The 23,272-nt window shown below is 40.9% G+C and overlaps 1 protein-coding gene across 1 annotated transcript; it reads right to left on the reverse strand.

Moving 5' to 3' along the window:
- Nucleotides 1-3,286: 3,286 nt before the first annotated feature.
- On the reverse strand, nt 3,287-22,513 carry LOC119745628 (vitamin D3 receptor-like). Its single transcript, XM_038222133.1, has 6 exons — nt 22,381-22,513; nt 11,985-12,126; nt 10,038-10,329; nt 8,634-9,073; nt 6,970-7,816; nt 3,287-6,150 (listed from the first exon to the last, which is right to left on the reverse strand). Exons 3-6 carry the CDS (start codon nt 10,327-10,329, stop codon nt 5,897-5,899), a joined length of 1,833 nt encoding a protein of 610 aa, XP_038078061.1. The 5' UTR covers nt 11,985-12,126; nt 22,381-22,513; the 3' UTR covers nt 3,287-5,896.
- Nucleotides 22,514-23,272: the final 759 nt, after the last annotated feature.

The following is a 23,272-nucleotide window of genomic DNA, read 5'->3' on the forward strand; positions in this document are numbered from 1 at the left end:
TTTTTTTAGAATTAAGTAGTTTCTATACTGCTTCAGTATGCAGGATTTTATTAGTTTTGGTCACTGATATCCATGTTCAAAAATCCGGATAGCTCATGCACCATTGCATTTGTACACTAATTTGAAGCCGCGGCGCTGGTTCCAAATCTCTCAAGTTGAGTATGGTATGGAACCAGTTAAACTACTCCCATCGTACCTTTTTTAACAAAATTTAAAAAGAATTAAAGTTATTAAATTATTCAGAATTTAATATATAAAAAAGTCTACAATTAATTTTTACTAGTTAAAAAATAAATAGGCCTACTTTTAATTAAAAGGTCAAGATTGCAGTCAAGTGTAATAGAATGGATTTTTTTACAATTCCATAATGGGAGTAGTAATATGGCGGTCGGTGACTTCCCTACTTACAGCCAATGGGCAATCCAAATTTTTTTGTAGAGATTAGTGGTTTTGGGACCCAGAAAGTGATGTCGTTACACTGCCTTCATTGTTAAAAAAAAATTGGGTCTGAAATCAACACTTCGTTCATGGTTCTCCAAAGGTACAGGACCCCACTACAATGTACTACAATTCCATACCTGATTGCAACAAAGAACGACACAGCACTGACAACACCAATCAAGTTCATCCAGATTGACTTGTGTAGATATTTAATTTGCAATAAAATTTACAGTTCATTTTCAGTTTGTGGTACAAGAGCATAACTAGAATGAATATTACATTTATTGTCTCAATTCAAGTTCAAGAGCACACAGATTTATAGTCAGCATCGTGCATGAAGATATACATTTTAATGATAATGTCATCTGAAAGTTATAATCTTATGTAAAACATATTTCACATTTTGATAATTTGGAAGATATAAAATTAAAAACTAGGTCTTTTATAAATGTACAATGCCTTTCACTTCTTTCTTCAAGGCAATAAAACTTTTATAGGACTCCGCAGAGAAGCCTGAACAATCATAACATTTATGAAGAAAAACGAAATACAAACACTGAAAAGTAAACACAAAAATGCACAGTTTTTGTATACAAGTTTTACACTTCAAATTATCAAATTAAAAAAAACCAAGAACCCAACATTCGGAAGTGTGCAACATAAAGAATATATCCTCAATTTAGCCCGCCACCCCAAACATCGTATTTGCTCAAACCATATAAATGAAAACTTCCTACTGTTTTGATAAAGATCATGCAAAGTATAGATGCTCTGTAGTTACTATAAGTTTTTCCAGCATTTGTTCATTATTTCAACGCAAAGATTCACATGGGCTACAATGTATGTTTGGCCATCCAAAAGTGCCATCACAGTTTCATAACAGCAGCTTTTTAAAAATGGTTTCCATGCGCCTGATGTCTGAGAGCACTCAGTGGTCGGTTAACTATACATTGCTTAGTGTGCCTGTAACAAACAGGACTGAAGGTTACTCTTTTAAAACCAAAATCTTTTGCAGCTGAGCTGAAGTTGTAAGATATTGAGGAAGGGCACAGCCTTTATTTTATAAGTGAAAAGTTAAAAGTTTGTCTGAAACAAAAGTTTTTCCATATTATGTTCATGTTTTTTTCTTTCCCTAAAGAGGAAACCCCCAAAAAACTGGCAAAATCCCAAGTGCATAACAGCGTATTAGAAACAGACTAGTGGGTTTTTTTAATCAAAATTTTGGTGATACAGTTCTGAATATTGGCTACAATTATTAAAACTACATTGTATGTATTATTAAATAATAATTTTGGCACCAAGTATGAAAAAAAGGAAACACCTGAATGTTGGTATGCAGGCTATTATTAACCCTAACCTCCCTAAACCCATCAAATCCCAACGGCATTTTTATTGGAATCTGTCGGGATGGGTACAGTACCCCTAAACTGACAGTCTTTTACATTGGGTTGGCACACCTCCTGAATCAAAGTGAGAAATATGTGTGTGCAGTTTCCCATATGGTGTTGGAATTTGCCAGGATGGGTATGGTTCCTAGTAAATCATGCTGGGGAGTTTGGGTTAATGGGTTTTACTTGCAAAGTTTTCCTGCTTTTACTTGTCGTTGGGAATCATTCAATATGGGATTCCACCAAATTTAAGAATTTAAAAACAAACATAGATGCAAGTGAAAGAGCATTCAGTTTCACACATTATATAATACAAAACAATTTTGACATTGTGCATGAAACGAAAACAGGATCATGATTTCCATGTAGAACTGTGTAGCACGGAGAGGAAATTTTTCCAACAAATCAACATGGACCCTTGACGGAGAGAACTTTTTTAAGTCAAGGTGAGGCTGAAGCAAGTCTAATTAACAAGTGAGCGTGAGTCAGTAAGATTGGTACATAGAGGATTACTATACCTCATACATATTCATGATCGAGTGCCGAACTCTCACTGGTCAATTCACCACTACATGCCAGATGTTATTTTTGCTGTTTACCAAGCATGCACACGAGGATTCACGCACAGGGTAAATACGCATGCGTAGTAGACTGTCGCACGGGTTGCCCGTGCGACAGTCTACTACGCATGCGCTTTACAAAGCAATCGAGGAACTGTCGCACGGGTGTAGTACGCAGGTGTGAACATTGCCCAAGCGAGCTCGCAAGCTTGTGAGATACACAAGAAGAGATGGTTGCACGGTATGATACACTCAAGGGAGAAAATTCAAGTAAAATAAAGATGCCTCCTGTACAAAAGAAAGTTGTCCACAAAAAGCTATAGTGACTGTATTGTAAACCATAGAGCAAGGACCCAAGGAGTCAGAACTCTTGGGCGAATTACATTTTGACCATTAACATACCAATCCCTCGGAAATGTCTGAAGCTACAGCACTGTGACCGCAAGCCTCAACCATTCAAAGCGTGAATACCAGCGTGAACACGATGATCGTCGCCGCCTTTTTAGTTGGTAACCAACAACCTCCCTATATGCTGCATAATAAGTCATGTCACGTCGCTGCTCTTTTTTGAAAAATATATTTTACGACAAGATAGGTTTTTACAACTGCGCAGTTGTTAGATGTGAGTTACAATGTATGAACTCAAGTTAGCAATGTGCAGTTGTTGGTGCTTAAAAGCGTTATCTGTCCCTGTAATTTGGAGATAAATTGGATTTCTTTCAGATAAGTTTTCATGTATTTTCAGACATTTTAATTGGCAATATATCATTGATGAAATGTGTTTTTTTGGAAAATTTCACAAGTTTTCACACTAAAGGTACAGAGAATTTGTTCTTCATGAAATGATTGTTCCAGTGATGTTGACCACATTTATATACAGTATCATCCAACTGCGAACAAACACTTCAAAATCATTCATTTTTAGCGATGTATGACAACTGCGCATGCGAATTTACCATGGTACTGTCTACGAAGCCATGCAAACTCCTTTTCTGGCATTAGTGAGTGCGGATCTCTATTGTGTCGAGATTAGCGTAGTGAGCAACTGAGCAAGCTGGCGCCAGGTGCTTTCTATTGTAGCTTTCGAGCGCGGCGACCATCATTTTACTTTAGAAGTCTTGGAGTACGAACTCCTTGGAGTACGAACTCCTTGGGTCCTTGCTCTATGTGTAAACGAAATGAACTAGTGAAATTGAGTAATAATACTCTTTTGGTGAGCTGGACAAGTTTCTTTAAAGAGTTCGTTTTAGGTGCATACTGCAACAGAAAAAAAATCTGGAAAAAAAAAAAAAATCGGCAACAGAATATGTATGAGGTATAGTCAAACAAATATAACATGGTTTATTTCGGGTGGACAGTCAATATTAGCTCCCCTCGGTATTGGAAGTTGACAAACTAGCCGAGGATAGTTTGTCAACCTCCAATACGTCGGGGAGCGAATTTATCAATTGTCCACCCTCAAACCATGTTATATTTGTATACTGTAGGCTGGCCCTATGCGACCAGCAAAAAGTAGGGTAAGATTTGGGAATTTGTGTAAGATTAGGGAAGCTTGTGATGACCCCATGTGACTGTCCACCGGTAACTCGTGTTCAAAAGGTGACAAATTTTATTTTTAACCTTATTTGGTAAATCCTTCTTGGTTTAAAGCAAACACCACTTGCAATCATATAACCACGTAATTCTCACTGTTCATTGCAAAACCCAACAAATTTGTTCAGCGTGATGATAACAATGCTTTTATCAAGCGCACAGTTCAAGGGAGTTTAAAATAGCCACGGATCAAAGCAAATTCAAACTTTTCTGGCTAGATGTAGGTGAACTCGTCATATATTCTAAAATTAGCACTTTGGGTTGGCTTAATCTGGTACCATCAAAGGTACAACAAACTTTTTTGGGAAAATTTTCAGCCTAAAAGAACATCTGAAGAGTTTGTTAAACTGAATATCTTTTGTTATAAATTTCAACTTATCTTTTTTCTTTTGCAAAGAATTTCTAAAAGAATTCATCTTCAATAACAGCTGCTCATTTTAACATTGCATTCAACATGACCACTGAAAAGTTTAGGATTGATTAAATAGTTAACAGTGATCTTTAAATGATATCCCTGGCCCTTGAAATTTCCTTATGGGGAAACCGTCTGGGTTCACACTTGCCTTTCAAACTAACTTCAAGCTTTCAATAAAAGCCATTTTTTGCCTTGTTAATTTCTGAACGATTCATTGAAAATGACAAAATATGGCTCTATCTCACCCGACAGCTATAAATCGGGTTTGCCGATGACCAAATCTGATTAATGTCCAAAATGTCCCACTACCGGGTATGTTGAATTTGTGGGATTACAAATCGTACAGGTCAGGATTCAAAACATCTGCACACAAACTAAATCACAACAGAATCACCTATCTTGGTCTCTGAGGACTCTCAAACAATTGAAGAAAGCTGCAAGTGTAACTGTGTAAAACAATCAACATACTGGTTATTCTACATTTACAAATTACTGCATTATAGTGCATAATTTTGTGTTCCCATACAGTTCAATATTAGGAAATTGAGAAATGCAAATCCCATTAAACCTCACACTGAGGTGCAGCAAACCTAGACTCTCCCCCCCCCCCATGATACTGCTTGAAATCTGATGACCGCACCCACAGCCTCCTATACTCAGACCTCACCTATGACCCACAGCCTCTACTACTTGTTTCCATTATGCAGTGTGTTGTGAGGCCTCACGTGAGGGTTGCAATATCCCCCTCATGAGGTTGATGAGGTGTGGCACCAAAATGTGATTTACGAAGACTTGCATCCCTAAACTTCTTGAGGCATTCAAGCCAACAAGAATGTGAGCAGCTGAGGGCTTTTAACCCATTCTTGAGCCTAACAAGGATTCTGAGGTGCCCCAGAATGACATCCTTGAAGACACAGTTACCGGTAGCTTCCCAACTGATGACAGTTAAAGGAAATGTATAACTCAGTTTTAAAATGAGGATGAGGTCCCTCTCCTTGAACATGAATGAGGTTGGTGAGGTGAACTGCAGTGCTAGTCCTTTGTCTGTATCATGACCCAAACTACTGCCTTCCAATCAATGACCTACCATGAGCAAGTTTTTCCAAACCAGAAATCAGTAATGAGGGGAGGCTGAGGTCTCAGTAGGGGAACTACTTGTAGTTAGTTTGTGTTCTGTATAGGAGGTTTCTCTCCTTGTATGTGAACCTCTTTGGGTTTTCTGATGTGAAGTCTGCTTTCTGTATCTTGTCTTAATATATCATTTTGATCTACTTTGCCTTCTCATACCATCCTGAGGAATGATCTAGTTTCCAACCAAAAGAGTTTGATGATGAGGGCTGAGGTCCTTATGGTCCCCGATGATACTGCAGAGGTTATCCAGTTCACTGAGGGATGAGGTCTATGTATGTGACCCTCACTGAGGTTGCTGAGGTGCAGCCTGCTTTCTGCATCATGTCCAAACCTATTGCATTCTTGTCCATCCACGTCCTGTCCTACTGTCACGAAGCTGAGCTTGTTTCCAAGCCAAAGAGTTCAATGATGAGTGGGCTCAGGTCTCTCTCCTGGACCTGTACCTCCATGAGGTCACTGAGGTGCACCACGGCAATGTCTCTCATCTTAGTCAGCTTCATGATGAGTTTAGCAAAGAGCGTGCGGTCCTCCTGATGGAAGACTTTGGTGGCGGCGTGTAGCGTCTCCACGATGGATAGCTGGATCTCCTCAACCAGCTCGCGGTTCTGAAGCTCCGTCCGGTCTGGAAGGGAGAAGTTAAGATTTGCATTAGAGTAGAAGTAGCACATGGGACACACAGGCAGTTCATAAGCGAAGTTCCGCGATTGCGGGTTGGAAAATCAATTTGCCTTCAAGCAAACTTGAAAAATTTAACATGATCGTTATCAGATAGGCAATATGCTTTGCATTTATTACAACGTCGTGTTTGTGCAACGAGGTCATATCTCCTAAAATGGCGTGTGACGTCATGTATGTGAAAAGCAAGTTTTCAATATCAAAAGGTCGTATTTTGCTTAAAATATCTCGCATGTGCACACAAAGTCAATGGACGTCTCGATACGCGAGATACAACCTTGCTGCATGGAGCGTATTGGCCCGAGATACAACTTTGTTGCAGAATCGAGTTAAGATTTTGTTGCACTGACGTGATGACAATAATAAAAAAAGGTGTGTAGAATGAGGGCAAAATTCCATGAAAAAATTGCATTTTGTGCCATTGGTCGTTGTAAAGGTTTGACCAATCCGTAGAAGGAAAGTTTGGAGAAAATTTGTAAATAATTGTAACTGGGAACCATCACACAAATGACTATGACAAGACGTAGCATGTTTGTTACATCCTTGGTCATACTTTCTTATCAAATAATTTATGACCTGAAACTATGCCAAGGGTCTACCAGCCAACCACAGCTCAAACAAAAGACTTTCAGAATTTCATTTTTCCAAAATGATTTCGGGCCCAATACTAAGATCTGACAAGGGCCTTATTGTAAGCAAAAGCATCCAAATAGAAAAGACTAAAATGAAACCCAACATTAATTAATTGATGATATGGCAGGTGTACCTGGTGAGAGTATAGCCACTGCATTGAGTAGCGCAAATTCAGCTGTCGTCAACCCACATTCTTTCGTCTCCTTCATGAATTGGAAAGCCTGCTCCGGGAGCGAGGTATATCCCATCTGGTACATCATGTTGATGTGGAAGAGATCATTGGTCATCTCGTTCATGACGCATCCCATGTCCGGGACGTAGCTCTCTGCGCATCGTAGAAGCAACGCATCCATGATGCTGGCCTTGATGAGCACTGCCTGGTCATCACACATCAGATCCATGAATCCTGGGATGGTCTTAGCGAAGTGGATGGTCTGCTTGACGAGAATAGCAAACATGTCCATGGCTGTGTGAAGCAGCTCCTTGTGGATTGGAAGCTTCGGTTTGTCCGCTGGAGGTTCGTCTTCCTTCATGGAACCGTTCGTAATGAAAGAGGTCACGCGTTGGATAGACTGGAAAGCCCCGGTCTCTTTACTGTCACAATCCGAGGTGCTAGCTCGTGATGAATCTTCCTGGTCTACCGCTGGGGCGGCTGGGTTACTATCGCTGGCCAGCAATCCTAGAGCAATGTTTGATAACCCCGTAGGGAGGTAGTCGCTGAGATTAAAGCCTTCTGGAATGGTTAGTTCTCCTGAAGCCAAGGCATTCAGGGCTTTTGCTGGAGTCATTCCCTCTGGCAGGAGGGAGGTTAGAGCACTCAGGGGGATCTTGGGGATGGGATCGGTTGAGGATGGTCCTTGCATGTCCGACGTTGCTGCTGCTGCTGCTGCTGCTGCTTCTTGTGCAGTTGGTGGGAACAGTGATGACCCGGTGTTGCCGTTGGTCCCTTCAGGAATGGGGATAGACCCTGGGGCCTTGGGCTGTGAAACAGACAATATGTGGTTTATGACAAAAATGGAAAACTTATTCAAGGCTTCAAGTTTAGGTTTTGTAAGATGGAATTAAGCATCAAAGAGATCTATATTTTCACATTGTGTTTTGTCAATCACCAAGGTAATTTTTAAGTTTAGTTTCAGAGATTGATACTTCCTCTCCCTAACCTCTTTGTATTGAACTGCATGTAATCCGTGTAACAGGTTGGTACTGTATTGTTGATGTACCCTAACGTGGCGTGGCCCCTAACGTGTCGCACTTTGATTTTTCGCCTGCTAGAGCAAAATATTTACCTCAAATTTCACAGAAGGTGAAATATCATCAAGGTCTAAACATTCCCGTTCATAAATCTTGGGTTACATGTACGTACCCGCTACAAAGTTCCAGAGAAATTCTATTTTGGCGTCATGGTGTGATTTTCCGATTTTATTTTGCATTGCACAATGAACCCTTTTAAAATGCCCCCCAAAGTAAGAAAATAATTTTCTGACAAACTTGTAAGTGGGATGTGAGTGGAGATAATAATGATTTATCAGAATTTATCAACTTTAAAAAAATTCTTAAATGTTAACGTGAGATTTTCCGAGATTTGTGCGCCACATTAGTGAACAATCGGCCGAATTTGTGAACAATTTCCAGACGCCATCGTTTTTTAATTTGGGACTAAATTTCATGACACTGAAATTGTTCACGAAGGTTCAACAGCAAGCATTATTAAGGTAACAGTAACTGAATGAACTTGAAATTTTTCAACAAAGAGGTTTGGCAACACTGCATGAGGAAAGTCGACTCCACTATACTTACAAAGATATTCTTGAAGACCTCCTTGGATGCTAGGTAACCCTTCTCCAATCGCTCCACAAGATTCTGTTGATCCTCTGTCAACTCCCACTGTGGTTCAGTGACCGCTGGGGTCAAAGGCTGCATGGTGTTCAGGTCAAACCCAGGCATCATGACGCTACTCATCAGAGCCGCAATGTCAGGGGTCATGATCGGGGTCGCGTCAGTGGTCACTCCAGGGGTCGTCTCAGAGATCACATTGGGGGTCACATTAGGGGTCGGCACTGGGGTCACAGGGACCGGGGAAGGGGAGTTGGCAGCAGAGGTGTTAGTACTTGTTGGAGGTGAAGCCAGGCTTTTCTGGGCAGGGGCGATAAGCTTGGGGTCCGGGTTGGGCTGTTTTTTCTTTCGTTTGACTCGGATAAGCGTCTTCCTTGTTTTTAAGCGATTATCATCCCACACTCCTATAAAACAATAAAAAAAACAGACTGATCTTGTATAAAGATGACACACCTATTGTTAAGAAATCATGGTCAAACTAAAAAATGTCCATTTACAAAAGCCTCAAGAGTCTTAGTTAAAAATACATCTCTTTCACATTCTCTATGGAAGCAGAGAAGCAGGCAACAAACTACATTGCCACTAGCAATTGACAGGTGAGAAATTGGGCCAACCATGGGTACTATGGGGTGTTTGAAACTTGTGCTCTATATCGGCAACTGCTTCAGGAAATTTCAAGCCCTTGACTTGGGGAACTCCTAGAGTTGTAGTTGAATCACCCAAGTGGAGTCTCGCGTTACTTGGTTTGAGCCCGAGTCCAAGTTTCAAGTCATTTTGTTTCAAGTATGAGTCAAAGTCACGAGTCATTTGATTCAAGTACGAGTCCGAGTCACAAGTTTTTCGTTTAAACAACTGAATTAGAAAAACAGTTCACTGAGATGGCTTGCTGTTGATATGCTTACTAGGCATACTTTAGTAAAATGAGGATTGAAAATGTGCTTAATATTCTTTAACATAATTTAACATTACTTTCGGAAAAAAAACTTTCGAACTGTGTTTTTAAAAGGTAATTCTTTGGAACAAATTCAACTCGCGAGTCAAAAGTCGTTAACTTCAAGTATGAGTTATGATGATTGAGTCGGAGTCCGAGTCGTTTGCCGAAATTGTGACTTGAGAGTTGAGACAGACTTGAGTCCGAGTCCTGGACTAAAGTCCTACAACACTGGGGACTCCTGCTCAATACATTTCCAATTTTTTCTTCATAAACATCAAATTCTGTAACGAGGACAAAGCTTAAAATCAAATCCATTTAATTTGAGAACTACAACCTTAAAAACAATTCAGGGACCAGAGACAGAGCTGAACCTGGACATGAAGCCATAATTTGGGAAACACCCTATGGATGAAAGACTGATGATCTTTACTCACTGTCCACACTCATTCCAAGTTCAACACATCGTGCCATTCTACAAGCTGGGCAGTGCCGTCGGGTGTACAGGTCCATGGAACACTTGCCTCCCTGGGAACAGTTAAAAGTAGCCTTAGACTTGGTGCTACGTAGGAAGAAGCTCTTACATCCTTCACAGGATAAGACATTGTAATGTACTCCATTGGCTCTGTCACCACAGACTAGGCACAGGCGTTCCTCTTTGGAGGTGGAGCCTTCCATGGCTTGCTTCTTGGCTGGGGGAGCATCAGTGTCAGTCTGAGTTTCTGCCATCTGAAGGAAGAACCGGAGAGTAAGAACATTAAAAATTGATGGTTACATCCTCAGTAACAGTGACAGGGGTGGACATCCACCTCACTCGTTGAGTCTATGGTTTTTCGTGTCACAACACTTTTTAGTTTTTTTGGTGAAAATTCCAAATCGGCCAAGAGACGATACCATAACATTTGCTCGCCAAGATGCAGTACATGTAGTTGTCAGGTATGGCAACTGAAAAATGATCATTAACTTTCTCAGATAATTCTTGACACTTCAAAAGCGTGTGGTCATGCAAGCATTCACAGAATACGTATTTGCTACATCTGTCGAAAACTAGAACAGCTTTTGTGACAACCGTTCAGGGAAGTAACCGGTTTAGAAATCATTATTGTGCCATGACCTCAAGTACATGTACAAAACCCAAAGTACACATTAACCCTTACCCTACTAGACCCTCCAACGCATGCCAATATGTGCCTCAAGAAAATCTCCTATGTTTTTTGCATGGCCCTCCAATATCTGCCATGTCATTTCAAGGGTAACTGGACAGGCACTCCAATACATGCCACAGAGAACAATGAGAGTCCTCTGATAACAATCAAGTGCCCCCAGCTGGTCAGTATCAGGCACCCTCCAGGGCCTCCAACTCCTGCCAATTGGAGCCTTCACTGTAAAGACAAACTATCTGCCAATAAACTGCAGCTGGAGGGCATTGGCATAACCAACTGACATGCAGTAAACTACCCTCAGAGAGTAAGGGTTAAATAGAAATGAAACTTTCAGAACTTATAACCGTTTTAAACTGGTGTTGCTGAGTCACGCTGAACCAAAAAGTATTAGGAAAACGACTCAGGTCAAATTAAACAGATTTTGAAATCAGACAGACAAACTTTTTAAGCTTTATTTATTATTTCCTATTGACTACATGTAGACTGTACATGTAAGTGAGTCGACTGTACCTGTTGATCTTGCACTTTCACGTAGTCGTTGCTGTTTCAAACTTAAAGGATGTAGGATCATTTGCATTTATCCCAAAAGTAACCTACCAAATTATTATCAAAATGCTCACTCGGATTAAAGATCGTACTGGCATTAAACACCCTGTGAAAATATTGTGTCTGGCTTCAGGCATGCAACTGGGAATTAGAAAAAATGAGGAAATTCCAAATCACACAGGACTTTACACAGTATTTTTCAATTCGTAATGGCATTCATGAGAAGTAAAAGACGAGGAAATCAGCAGATCCAAGGAAAAGTTGCATGCCTGGTGGCTTGCTGTCATTTAGAAGAAATCAAGAAATGTAGGTGATTTCCAATGATCAGTGCTATCAACAAAATTGTGTTTCGTGATCAAAAGGTTCTGCATGGTTTCCCACGTTTTTCTCGAAAAGTATAATATCCACTGAGCTGAACCATCAACAGCAGGTTATAAACATTCTTCTTTGGATTTTGAGTGGTGTAATAATTGGAAATGCACAAAATGCATGAAAAGCAAATGATCCTGCCTTTAATTCAAATCTTAGGAATACTCTTGCTCGAAGCAACTTTGGAAAACCAGTCTGAAACAGATTTCAATTGATAAAATTGAAGACTTTACAGGCAATACAGGAGAATAAAACCTCAACACAGAACAAGTACCGGGTAGATTTCTCTCTCGTTATAAAAAGTACCTTCGTTTTCTCCCTTCTAGTAGTCCTCCCTTCTGGTAGTCACATCTGTCCCTTTTATGGCTCCTCCTAGATGGTTTGCAAGTTTGAAGATGTCTTGAGGAGTAACGACAGCAGTCACCTGTCTTCTGCTAAACTACAGTACCTACATGCAATAACACAATCAGGAAAACACCTATGATTAAACAGAGACCGAAACTGAAAGATCATCCGTTGTATGGTGGTGTTTAATGAGAAGCTGAAACTAGTCATTACGTTGTCATTTTTCATTACAGATTTCCCACCCTGCAAGTTCATTCAACTCAGACATCTGCAGGTGTACAATCGTGGATGAATCTTTTGTCAGTTTTGAGATATTTACCGTAGCGCATGTCCACATGGGAAATCAAATCGCACTTCTATTCCTATGGTTTGACCAATAAGCAAAAGACCCATAAACAACCAACGTTCTTGTCAAAATAATTTGATGACCAAAATCATGTGAAGACTACATGTATACCCAAATTTAAGGCATGCATACATTTTGGCGAGTTGTGTACCGTATGTGAGCATAATGGAATTTAGCATAATGGCGGAAGAAAATGCACACATTGACATTTAGATTACCATTGATATAGACAATACCTAAAGTTACATTTGTACATGCTCATGTACATACACGGCATAAATGATGACCTTACCATACACATATGAAGATATGAAACTGCGGTGTTCTAAGGTTACATGTACTCCTGCAACTTACATTACATCAATAAAGTGTTACAGGTGGATATGCCAGTAACAAACTGAGCCTCACTACTTCAAAGAAGTAGAGTTTTGTTCTCAGACTGAGTACCCTACTGGTATGTGTACCCACAGTAAATTGCAAAATACTAGTCATTTATTAACCAATGAGATCAAGTCCAATCATGAACTTGATTGTTCCGTCCTTATTTCTGAGCTAAAAATAACTTAGGGTAAACGCTGGACTACTGTAAAGATAAAGAAAATAACACTTGAAATACTTGACCTTTGAAAAATCTGGTAAAAGTTGGAGCTAGGACATGGTTGGGCTGACCTTTGACCCTTGGTTCCAGGACAGCCGATATCAATAAATCAACACATCGGTATCAAGAAAATCAATAATCCGCCAGGATATATGTATTGATAATTGCTGCTGTGACTACTTGTCCATCCATTACATGTCTACTATGCATGTATGAAGGGTATTAGGGGGTCTTTTTTAACTCACTTAGCTTTTCTTTTCAGCAAAAAGTTCATCTCATACATCATTACAAAATGGTGCTGATAAAGATGATCAAGCCAACGAAGTTCCAACACGTTTTTTTTTCACGGGAACAGTCCATTCTAAGCATGTATTCCATTTTACAGTACCAGCATTCTCATGAGAGCACCTTGATTTTCCAGGCAAATTCACTGAACCAATCAAATTACGTGTACAACAAAACCAGGTGTTGTGTTTTTAGGCAAATATTTGTATTTTTTTATACGGTCCATGTATCACAACCCTGGAGAGTTACTTTCATTTCCCTCCTGACCCCTAGAAATGTTATCATAGGCCTACCGGTAGACATTAAATTTGTGAAAATACACATGTACACATGTGGTGATCATTTTCAAAGACATGGCTTAGTCACTACTCACTTCAACCGTTGTATCACCATTCCAGGAATGATACGCCTGTACATGTGCATGTCCGATTGTACATGGTAAATGTACACATCAGGTACATGTATGATTGTACATGTATTGATCATCAACAGTTTGTTTTCATTTGTCAAAAGGGGATGTACACTGAACACCACAAGAACATTTACTGATGAAATTCATACATTGTAGCACCACATTGTCAACACTACAACCTCTATCAAACGGCGGAAAATGCCAATAACATCATGTACATACATGTATACATGTGACAAACATACACAGTGAATCATCCGGTTTTAGTCACTGCTGATTTCCACTGAATGGCCACAAAATGAATTACTACGTGAACATGTTTTGTGTGTATATATATCCTGCTTCTGAATTACATTGTAAATGAAAAGGAATTGTTGAACATTTGTATGTGTGGGCCTTCTTCAAAGCACAAACTACATGTACTGTACACTTACACTGCACCTGCTCAATTATAACAATACCGGTACGAATATACACAGGTACACGTATATTCAATGGACAATTCTAAAATTTAGAATGGATAGGGCCTACTGACTCATGTGCTAGTACATTGTACATGTTTTTGAGGCAAGACCTAACCCTTTGATGATACGCACATACATATGAACTCCGAGCACAAGTACCCCCTCAAGGGTAAGAAAGGGAGAGTTAGGGGAGACAACTGGGAGAGACACTTGAACGCACTGCTGATGACGCCGGATGCTCACGTGAAGACGCTATGGCTTTGTGCACATTAATTAAAAATAAAATTAGTTTGCGCATACTTCGCGATATGTGCGTGAACCAGTATGTGCACATGGTACATGTACATGTATGTCTCGTCCACAGGGCTCTCGAAAGTGGTAAAAAAATCCTCTCTTGTTCGCACACAGAGCACATACATGTACACTTTAAATAATAGAAATCCTGTGATAAGCAAAACTGTGATAAGCAAATATCTCAGCTGATGTATTCAACCATTTCAACCAGCAGATCAATGATATTCCTCTTCAGCAAGAACTGAATAGACTTTCTGTTACAAAATTAATTTAATGCGTTTCCTGATGAGATACAAAATATAGACGTTATGTTCTGCACATCTACACAAACCCACCCCCGCATTGACACTCTTGAGGGTTTTCATCAGCCTTTTCAAACACCAACCACATTTAACCTGAGGTGAACATCGAACCAATAATTTTTTTTACTCACATGAAGATCAAGTGGTCAAATGATAGTCAAATGATGGTTGCAATGAAATTTACAATTGGACCTCAAACAGAAAATGGACACTTTTTGCAACAGATCATACATGTATATGGCTCTATATACCAGTATGTTTCATCATGGAGCTATAAAACATTTTATAGCTCAACGGATGTAGTTCAAGTTCATACATAAGTATGTATAAGTATGTATACATGTGCATAATTAGCAAAGTACAATGAACATGTACATGTGTTATGTGTAACTGTCACTTACAAGGTCAGTCAGGTCACATGTACCCATTTCCGCATGGTCAACACACGGCGCTTTTGGTCAATTTTCACAGCTCTTGACACCCCCCCCCCCCTTTCAAAAGTTTTTTTTTATATTTTGAAAGAATTGAAAGCTACTGCATGATCAATTAATTGAACAATTTTTCCACAACGGATCATAATGCTATCCTTTTCCTGCATTAGGACATCCCTTATTATTCCCATGCTTCTCATATTATTTTTTGCATCTGAAGTCATAGAAGTAGGGTCGGTCTGTCCAAACAAAATTTAAAAAAACTGAAAAACAGAATTGTAGTTGCACCCGCATAGATGGTTAAATGAAGTGATGCCAAGTTATGTATCATCTCTAGCTTTGTTTATTGATTGAGTCTATCATGATTGATATCACTGCATAAAATAATAAAACCACATTTAGCAGAGCACTTTGACTTAGTAAAATAAGCCTTTGTTTCGTTTGTATATGTGCCAACTTAATACATTTCTTATTTGACAAACAAAACACGTCACGCGAGTCTAGTCAAATAAGCTTTCAGCATCATGTTGTGCTTTGCCTGCCTTTTTATAAACACTGTAAATTCAGTGTTGTCCAGGGGTTAGCAAAACAAAATATTTACAATCTTACTCAGCTGGACTTGAACCATCAGCCTCCTGCTTAGTGCAGACAAATGTTGTGAAAAACTGAAACCGGGTCGGTTTTTGTTTTGCGTTTGCAATCTCTTGACCATCTTCTAAAATGTGGGGGTAGTGGATGCCGCCTCCCGCAGCCCCATGAGTCTAGGGAGAACATAACCTAACCAATATTTTCAATATTTTCAATTTCTTGGAGAAGCTAATTTTTACGTCTTAGTATTATTCTATGTGTCCTTATCTATTGATCCGGGGGGGTTCAGGAATTCCATATGCGATGCTGACCGACATTAATCAGGAAGATAAACTCTAAAGCAACGTTAAACTTGTACGTTTTTGTAGACTCTTTTCATCAGTTTCTCACACGTACCGACAATAACCGAGTCTAGTCGTACATGGCGAGCGGCTATGCAACGTGAACGCGCAGTGCGCACGCGCGATTTGCTTAGCAACCGCCCTAATACATATAAGCAATAACTTGTAGGCGTGGTCACCTATCCAATGACCGGGCGTGTTTTCGCGACAGTTACAAGAAACATGTTTCAGCTTTGGTCATTGGTTGAGCATTTTCGTGACTTCGGTTGGCTGGAGTGACGTTCCAACCAAAACTAAACAAAGGAGGGTGCTAGCGTGCGTGTGCGCTTTCAAACCTGCGCACGTACATGTACATGACGTACGGACTCGGTGATAAACTGATGAAGAGAGACTACAATTTTGTACAAATTTAACATTGCTTTAGAGTTTATTTTCCTGATTAACGTCAGTCAGCATCACATATGGAATTCCTGAACCCCCGGATCAATAGATAAGGGCACATAGAGTATGTAAGCATGCATGGCATGAAAGAAGTTCTATAACGAGGTAAACGTAACAAAAATCTGGTAAAAAGTTTGGGTGGTATTACGTAGAGAATTCTCATCCTGGATGTCAGTCGTAATGCAATGAAGACTTCGTCTAACCTGGGCTAGGGCTAGCTTAAGTAACTCCAGCTGACATGCTCATATTCATTCACATTAATAGCGCTAGAGACATAACCTATTCGTTAGAGTGTGGTAGCAAGAGACCCTAAAAAAATGGCCTCTCAAAACTTGTCCATTTTCACCTCTAATATCCCACCCCAGATTTCATTTACATACCTCATACATTCAGCAGTCATTCATGAAGATAATGATCGACTTGAAACAGACCACACACAAAAAACAAATGTGAAAATTTTGACGATTTCGGTTGCTTGTCCGTAAAAAAACGCCAGTTCCAACAGCTGTCGTCCATTTTGTTTTGTTAATTATGTAAATGCATGCATCACGTGACGACATCGAAAAAAATCTGTGCGCCATGTGTGTGGGTACCACACCGCTTTCAGGCCCCGCAAGTGGGTTCAGTATTTGTCTGGTTTTTTGAAGTTGTGCCGTACTTTACATCAAATTTCTTGGCAATGGCAGATTCAACACTCACGTAAATTCACAGGAAGCCCAACAAGTAAGTGATTCACCTATGGGCAAAATTATACATGGTTATATGTAGCGGATCAAAAAATAGAATGCTTTCGCTTGTATTTACCCGAGGGAAGCGCGTGGCGTTGTATACAACGCCACGTTCACGGGTAGCTCAGGTTGGACGAAGTCTTCATTGCATTATGACTGACGTCCAGGATGAGAATTCTCTACGTAATACCACCGAAACATATTTCTGGTAACTGGCGCAAAAACACGCTCGGTCATTGGATAAGCGACCGCGCCTACAAGTTAGTGCGCATGCGTATGAGGGTTGCTAAGCAAATCGCGCGTGCGCACTGGGTGCTCACGTTGCACGAACTGCACGAACTCATGCATTATACGTGTGAGAAACTGATGAAACGAGTCCACAAAGACATACAAGTTTAGCGTTGCTTTAGAGTTTATTTCCCTGATTAATGTCGGTGAGCATCGCAAATGGAATTCCTGAACCCCCCGGCCCAATAGACAAAGCTACATAAAATACTAAGGCGTTAAAATTAGCTTCTCCAACAAGGTAAAATAATTGAAAATATTGGTCGAAAATTTTTCGCCCGGTTTTGAGCACTTCATACCCTGGACTCCAACCGTAACATAGGGAGGAAAGGGAGTCCACTTGGGCTAGGATCTAGGGCTAGGCCTACATTAGCCCAGGTTGGAGGAAGTCTTCATTGCATTACGACCGACGTCCAGGATGAGAAATCTCTACATAATACCATCCAAAATTTTGACCTAATCTTTGTTACGTTTTACCTTGATATAGAAGCTTGTTTCACGACTACATGCTCTATGTATCCGTACATGTATCTATTGGGCCGGTGGGTTCAGGAATTCCATATGTGATGCTGACCGACGTTAATCAGGAAAATAAACTCTAAAGCAACGTTAAACTTGTACGTTTTGTAGTCTCTTTTCATCAGTTTCTCACCGAATCGCTAGCGCCCTCCTTTGTTTAGTTTTGGTTGGAACAGTGACGTCACTCCAGCCAGCCAAAGTCGCGGAAATGCTCAACCAATGACCAAAGCCGAAACATGTTTCTGGTAACTGTCGCGAAAACACGCTCGGTCATTGGATAGGCGACCGCGCCTACAAGTTAGTGCGCATGCGTATGAGGGCGGTTACTAAGGAAGTCGCAGGTGCACACTGCATGCACGTTCACGTTGCACGTGCACGGTACGTACACCATTAGTCGGTACGTGTGAGAAACTGATGAAAAGACTCTACAAAAAGGTACAAGTTTAACATTGCTTTAGAGTTTATTTTCCTGATTCACGTCGGTCAGCAATACTCAGCATCGCATATGGAATTCCTGAACCCACCGGCCCAATAGATAAGGCTACATAGAATACTAAGACGTAAAAATTAGCTTTTCCAACAAGGTAAAAATATTGAAATTACTGGTCATAAATTTTTTCGCCCGGTTTTGAGCACTTCATACCCTGGACTCCCTCCATAAATCTTCAAAAATCTTGCACATGCAAATGATCCAATACCAGGGTGAGAGAGCAGGTAGTGGTGGGCGCGTACTGCTCAACACCCTGGGGACGAGGTTGAGTCGTACATGACGTACGTCCGTGCAGGGTGTAGTCTGGTTCCCTAGACCTGACAATTATTCTCGGCGCTCATATCACGTCTGGTCTGGGAGCCAGACTATGCAGTGTGAATATGCAGTGCACACGCGCAATTTGCTTAGTAACCACCCTCATATACGCACGCGCACTTACTTGAAGGCGCGGTCGCTAATCCAATGACCGAGCGTGTTTTCACGCCAGTTACCAGAAACATGTTTCGGCTTTGGTCATTGGTTGAGCGTCTCGTGACATCAGTTGGCTGGAGTGACGTCACTGTTCCTACCAAAACTAAACAAATGAGGGCGCTAGCGTGCGTGCACGCTTTCGTGCGCACGTACATGACGTACGACTCGGGAATAAAACTGATGAAAAGAGACTACAAACATGTACAAATTTAACGTTGCTTTAGAGTTTATTTTCCTGATTAATGTCGGTCAGCATCACATATGGAATTCCTGAACCCCTGGATCAATAGAGAAGGAAACAGAGAAAATGTAGGCGTGAAAAAAGCTTCTGTAACGAGGTAAAGCGTAACAAAAATCTGGTCAAAATTGTGGGTGGTCTTATGTAGAGAATTCTCATCCTGGACGTCAGTCGTGATGCAATGAAGACTTCGTCCAACCTGGGCTAGCCTCCAGCGTTACATGTGAATGAATATGGAGCATGTCACTCAGTAGCTTGAGTAACTCCAGCTGACACTCCATATTCATTCACATGTAACGCTGGAGGCATAACCTGTTCGTTAGAATGTGGTAGCAAGAGACCCTAAAAAAGGGCCTCTCATAAATTGTTCATTTTCACCTCAATATCCCACCCCAGAGTTCATTTACATACCTCATACATTCAGCAGTCATTTACAAAGCCTAATGATTGACTTGAAACAGACCACACAAAAAAATGCAAAAAATCTTGACGATTTCGGTGGCTTGTCCGTAAAAAAAACGCCAGTTCCAACGGCTGTCGTCCATTTTGTTTTGCTAATTATTTTTTTTCGATGTCATCACGTGATGCATACATTTACATAATTAGCAAAACAAAATGGACGACAGCCGTTGGAACGGGCGTTTTTTTACGGACAAGCCAACGAAATCATCAAGATTTTTCACATTTTTTTGTGTGGTCTGTTTCAAGTCGATCACTTGTACGCATACACATACTATCATTTCGCCTGTACAGTACCCCCCGCGGCGCGCTCCGAGCGAACCGAAAATCATCGCTCGATCATATGCGTGCACGTTTCAAGTGTCAGGTTGGCTCAGTGCGGAAAGGGCATATTTTTCATCATTTTGGCCTAAAAACCGACAGAATCCACCTATGTTAGTTCTGCGCATGATACGTGAGTATGTCAAGAGATAAAGTACGGAGTATAGGGGCAAACTGTGCAGCGGTTCTGTGTGAAATGTCTCCATTTTGATGTACGTTTTTGTACTTTATTAGTGTTTTGTGCTGCAGGCAATTTTGCGGGCTTCTTGATCTATGACAGTATGACCACATTGACATTCTAACGAACAGGTTATGCCTCCAGCGTTACATGTGAATGAATATGGAGCATGTCAGCTGGAGTTAGGCTAGCGTCAGGTTAGACCCGTGAACGTGGCGTTGTATACAACGCCACGTTCTTGTTTCATTTCGAACCTGGCTAAATCGATCAGATATACATAATTCCGTATGGGTGTTGAGTACTCACCTAGAAATCTAAATTTGCCCATCCGATTGTTTCGGCTGTGTAATTTCGACGAAATTTGCCCATCAGTAAAGACCGTACCCATACGAACGTGTAGAAATTAGATTTTAACCTGACCCTGACAAATAACCCCGGACGCGTCCGAGTCACTTGGACAGATTGACGGCTGTTTCATGTCGCAACCCCGAAAAAAAAACCCCGCAGACGATTGGCTGCTCGGCTCATCTCGTGTACAGCAGTACGTGTGTGCACACACGTACGTGTGTGCACACACACACGCGGGCGCACGTGCGACCGCGTGCGGTGCGGTGAGAGAGGAAAGGACTTGAAACTTGTCTAATACGATGTCTGTTTAAGCTGCGACAGTAAACAGCCGTCGAATCATACGAAAAATAAAACGCAATGCGCATGCGTCAGTTGGGAGAAAATGGCAGCTAGCAGCTGCAGTAGCGGACTGACTTCATGAACTGGGGCCAGAATTTTCCTCAATTTTCGTCAAATGCAAGTTTTGACGTACAAATAAAATTCAAGACAGCTTCATATGTGATAGCCCCACTAGTGTGGCCGTTGGTATGCTGCGCTGAACCTAAGGCCACACACCGTGGTCCGCGCACTACTGAGGACGTTTTCATAAAATTTGCAGGGAATTTCTTACATATGGTTGTATTCTACGATGTCCCATCTATCACTTCTGGGATGCTTAGGTGTAATGATGTTCAATTTTCCGAGATATTCTTGAATCTTTCTGGAGCCCATATGCACTCGTGAAACGTCCGGTGATGGCAGCCATTTTGAATGTGACAAGAGATGACCTCAAGCTGTGACGTCGCGTTTATGCAAATTGCTTGTCGAGCGAGGGCGCGAGTTCCAAATGCGACGGCTGTTTCCTGTACCATGCATCTATCGTCTGGGGGCCACGTGCACTGATCTCTATTCAGGATCTACGGCACAGGAAACAGCCGTCGCATTTGCAACTCGCGCCCTCGCTCGACAAGCAATTTGCATAAACGCGACGTCACAGCTTGAGGTCATCTCTTGTCACATTCAAAATGGCTGCCATCACCGGACGTTTCACGAGTGCATGTGGGCTCCAGAAAGATTCAAGAATATCTCGGAAAATTGAACATCATTACACCTAAGCATCCCAGAAGTGATAGATGGGACATCGTAGAATACAACCATATGTAAGAAATTCCCTGCAAATTTTATGAAAACGTCCTCAGTAGTGCGCGGACCACGGTGTGTGGCCTTAGGTTCAGGCGCAGCTAGCCCCATAAATGTGGCCTATTTACTGGACTGCCTCCGTAAACATAGGCCACACATCCACATGTACAAAAATCGTGTCGACGGAGCCAAATTTTGATTTTCACATTTAGGCTTAGTTTGTAGGGTTTTTTTTGCTTTAGAAGCATACTCACCGGTTATCACCCTCTTCATAGGCTAATCAGAAAGTGCTGCCTTTATCAGATGTCTAATTTTTGTGAAATTTCATGTTGAAATTTTGATACGCAAACGTGTAAAAATGAATCTGGAAATTTCACGAAAAATATACATCTGAAAAAGGCAGCACTTTCTGATTAGCCTATAAAGAGGGTGAGTATGCTTCTAAAGCAAAAAAAACCTACAAACTAATCCTAAATGTGAAAATCAAAATTTGGCTCCGTCGACACGATTTTTGTACATGTGGATGTGTGGCCTATGTTTACGGAGGCAGTCCAGTAAATAGGCCACATTTATGGGGCTAAGGCGCAGCATACCGACGGCCACATTAGGGGCTAACCGCGGCCACACTCAGTAAGTGGGGCTAGCGTCAGGTGAGGTTGCAATTATTTGCCCCTACATTCTTTAGCGTCATATACTCACCTTCACGGATAATACCTGAAAACGTACAGAGCTCAGTTTTTTGTGTTAATTATAAAACACAGTTAGGCCTTCCAAAAATGATCCAGAATTTAGCAGGAATCAAACAAGTCCTGCACTGCAGCCAGGTCATGTTGGTAATGGTATTGAGAAATGTAGGGTCAGGTGACGGTGTGTTAAATTATTTCCAGCTAAAGAGTTTTTTTCAAACCTCTTATTTTGAAATTAGCGATTCAATTCATTATATCCATTTTACTAAGATAAATGTACATTTTTAGTCGTTTTATCTGAATTAACTTTTATTTGAAATTTAATTTCTGTGCAAACAATGTTTAAAAGTGTAATATTTCTGCGTGATGTAATCCGAAATGACCCGTCTGGCAAAAAGACCGCGTAGCTCGGTAAAATTTAGTTTAACGAAAATGTGGGCTGGTACCCTGTTCAATATTTTGTTCTCGACACAGTACCTTGGATTAGTCAGGTAGTCATGTACTTTTGTACTTCTGTACTCAACCTCGTCCCCAGTGCTTACTTTATTTCCAACCATGTTTCCAATAGTAAACCCTGGATGGTAAACTTTCTTCCTGTATCCTGATTCGATATCGCAATTGGCTAGTAATGGATTTTGATCGTGTACTTGGTGTTGTTATTCACAACGTGCAGTACGTGTTTTCACGATCATTCGTCCACGCCTTCTCAAAAACATTCCTTTCCTTTTCCAATGTGTTCATATTAATATGAAATGTGATACTGCATGTTGTCTCGATAAGATCGTAACAGTTTAATTAAATAAATCGCGTTTTCGTAACTCACGCTGTGCTCGCGCTGCGACGAATTGACTCTGTTTTTACCCCAGACACCGCATACAAAAACGAACTATAATGTAACGCACATG

The sequence above is a fragment of the Patiria miniata genome, unplaced genomic scaffold (genome assembly GCF_015706575.1).
Source record: "Patiria miniata isolate m_02_andy unplaced genomic scaffold, ASM1570657v1 HiC_scaffold_7, whole genome shotgun sequence".
Taxonomy (NCBI): Eukaryota; Metazoa; Echinodermata; class Asteroidea; order Valvatida; family Asterinidae; genus Patiria; species Patiria miniata.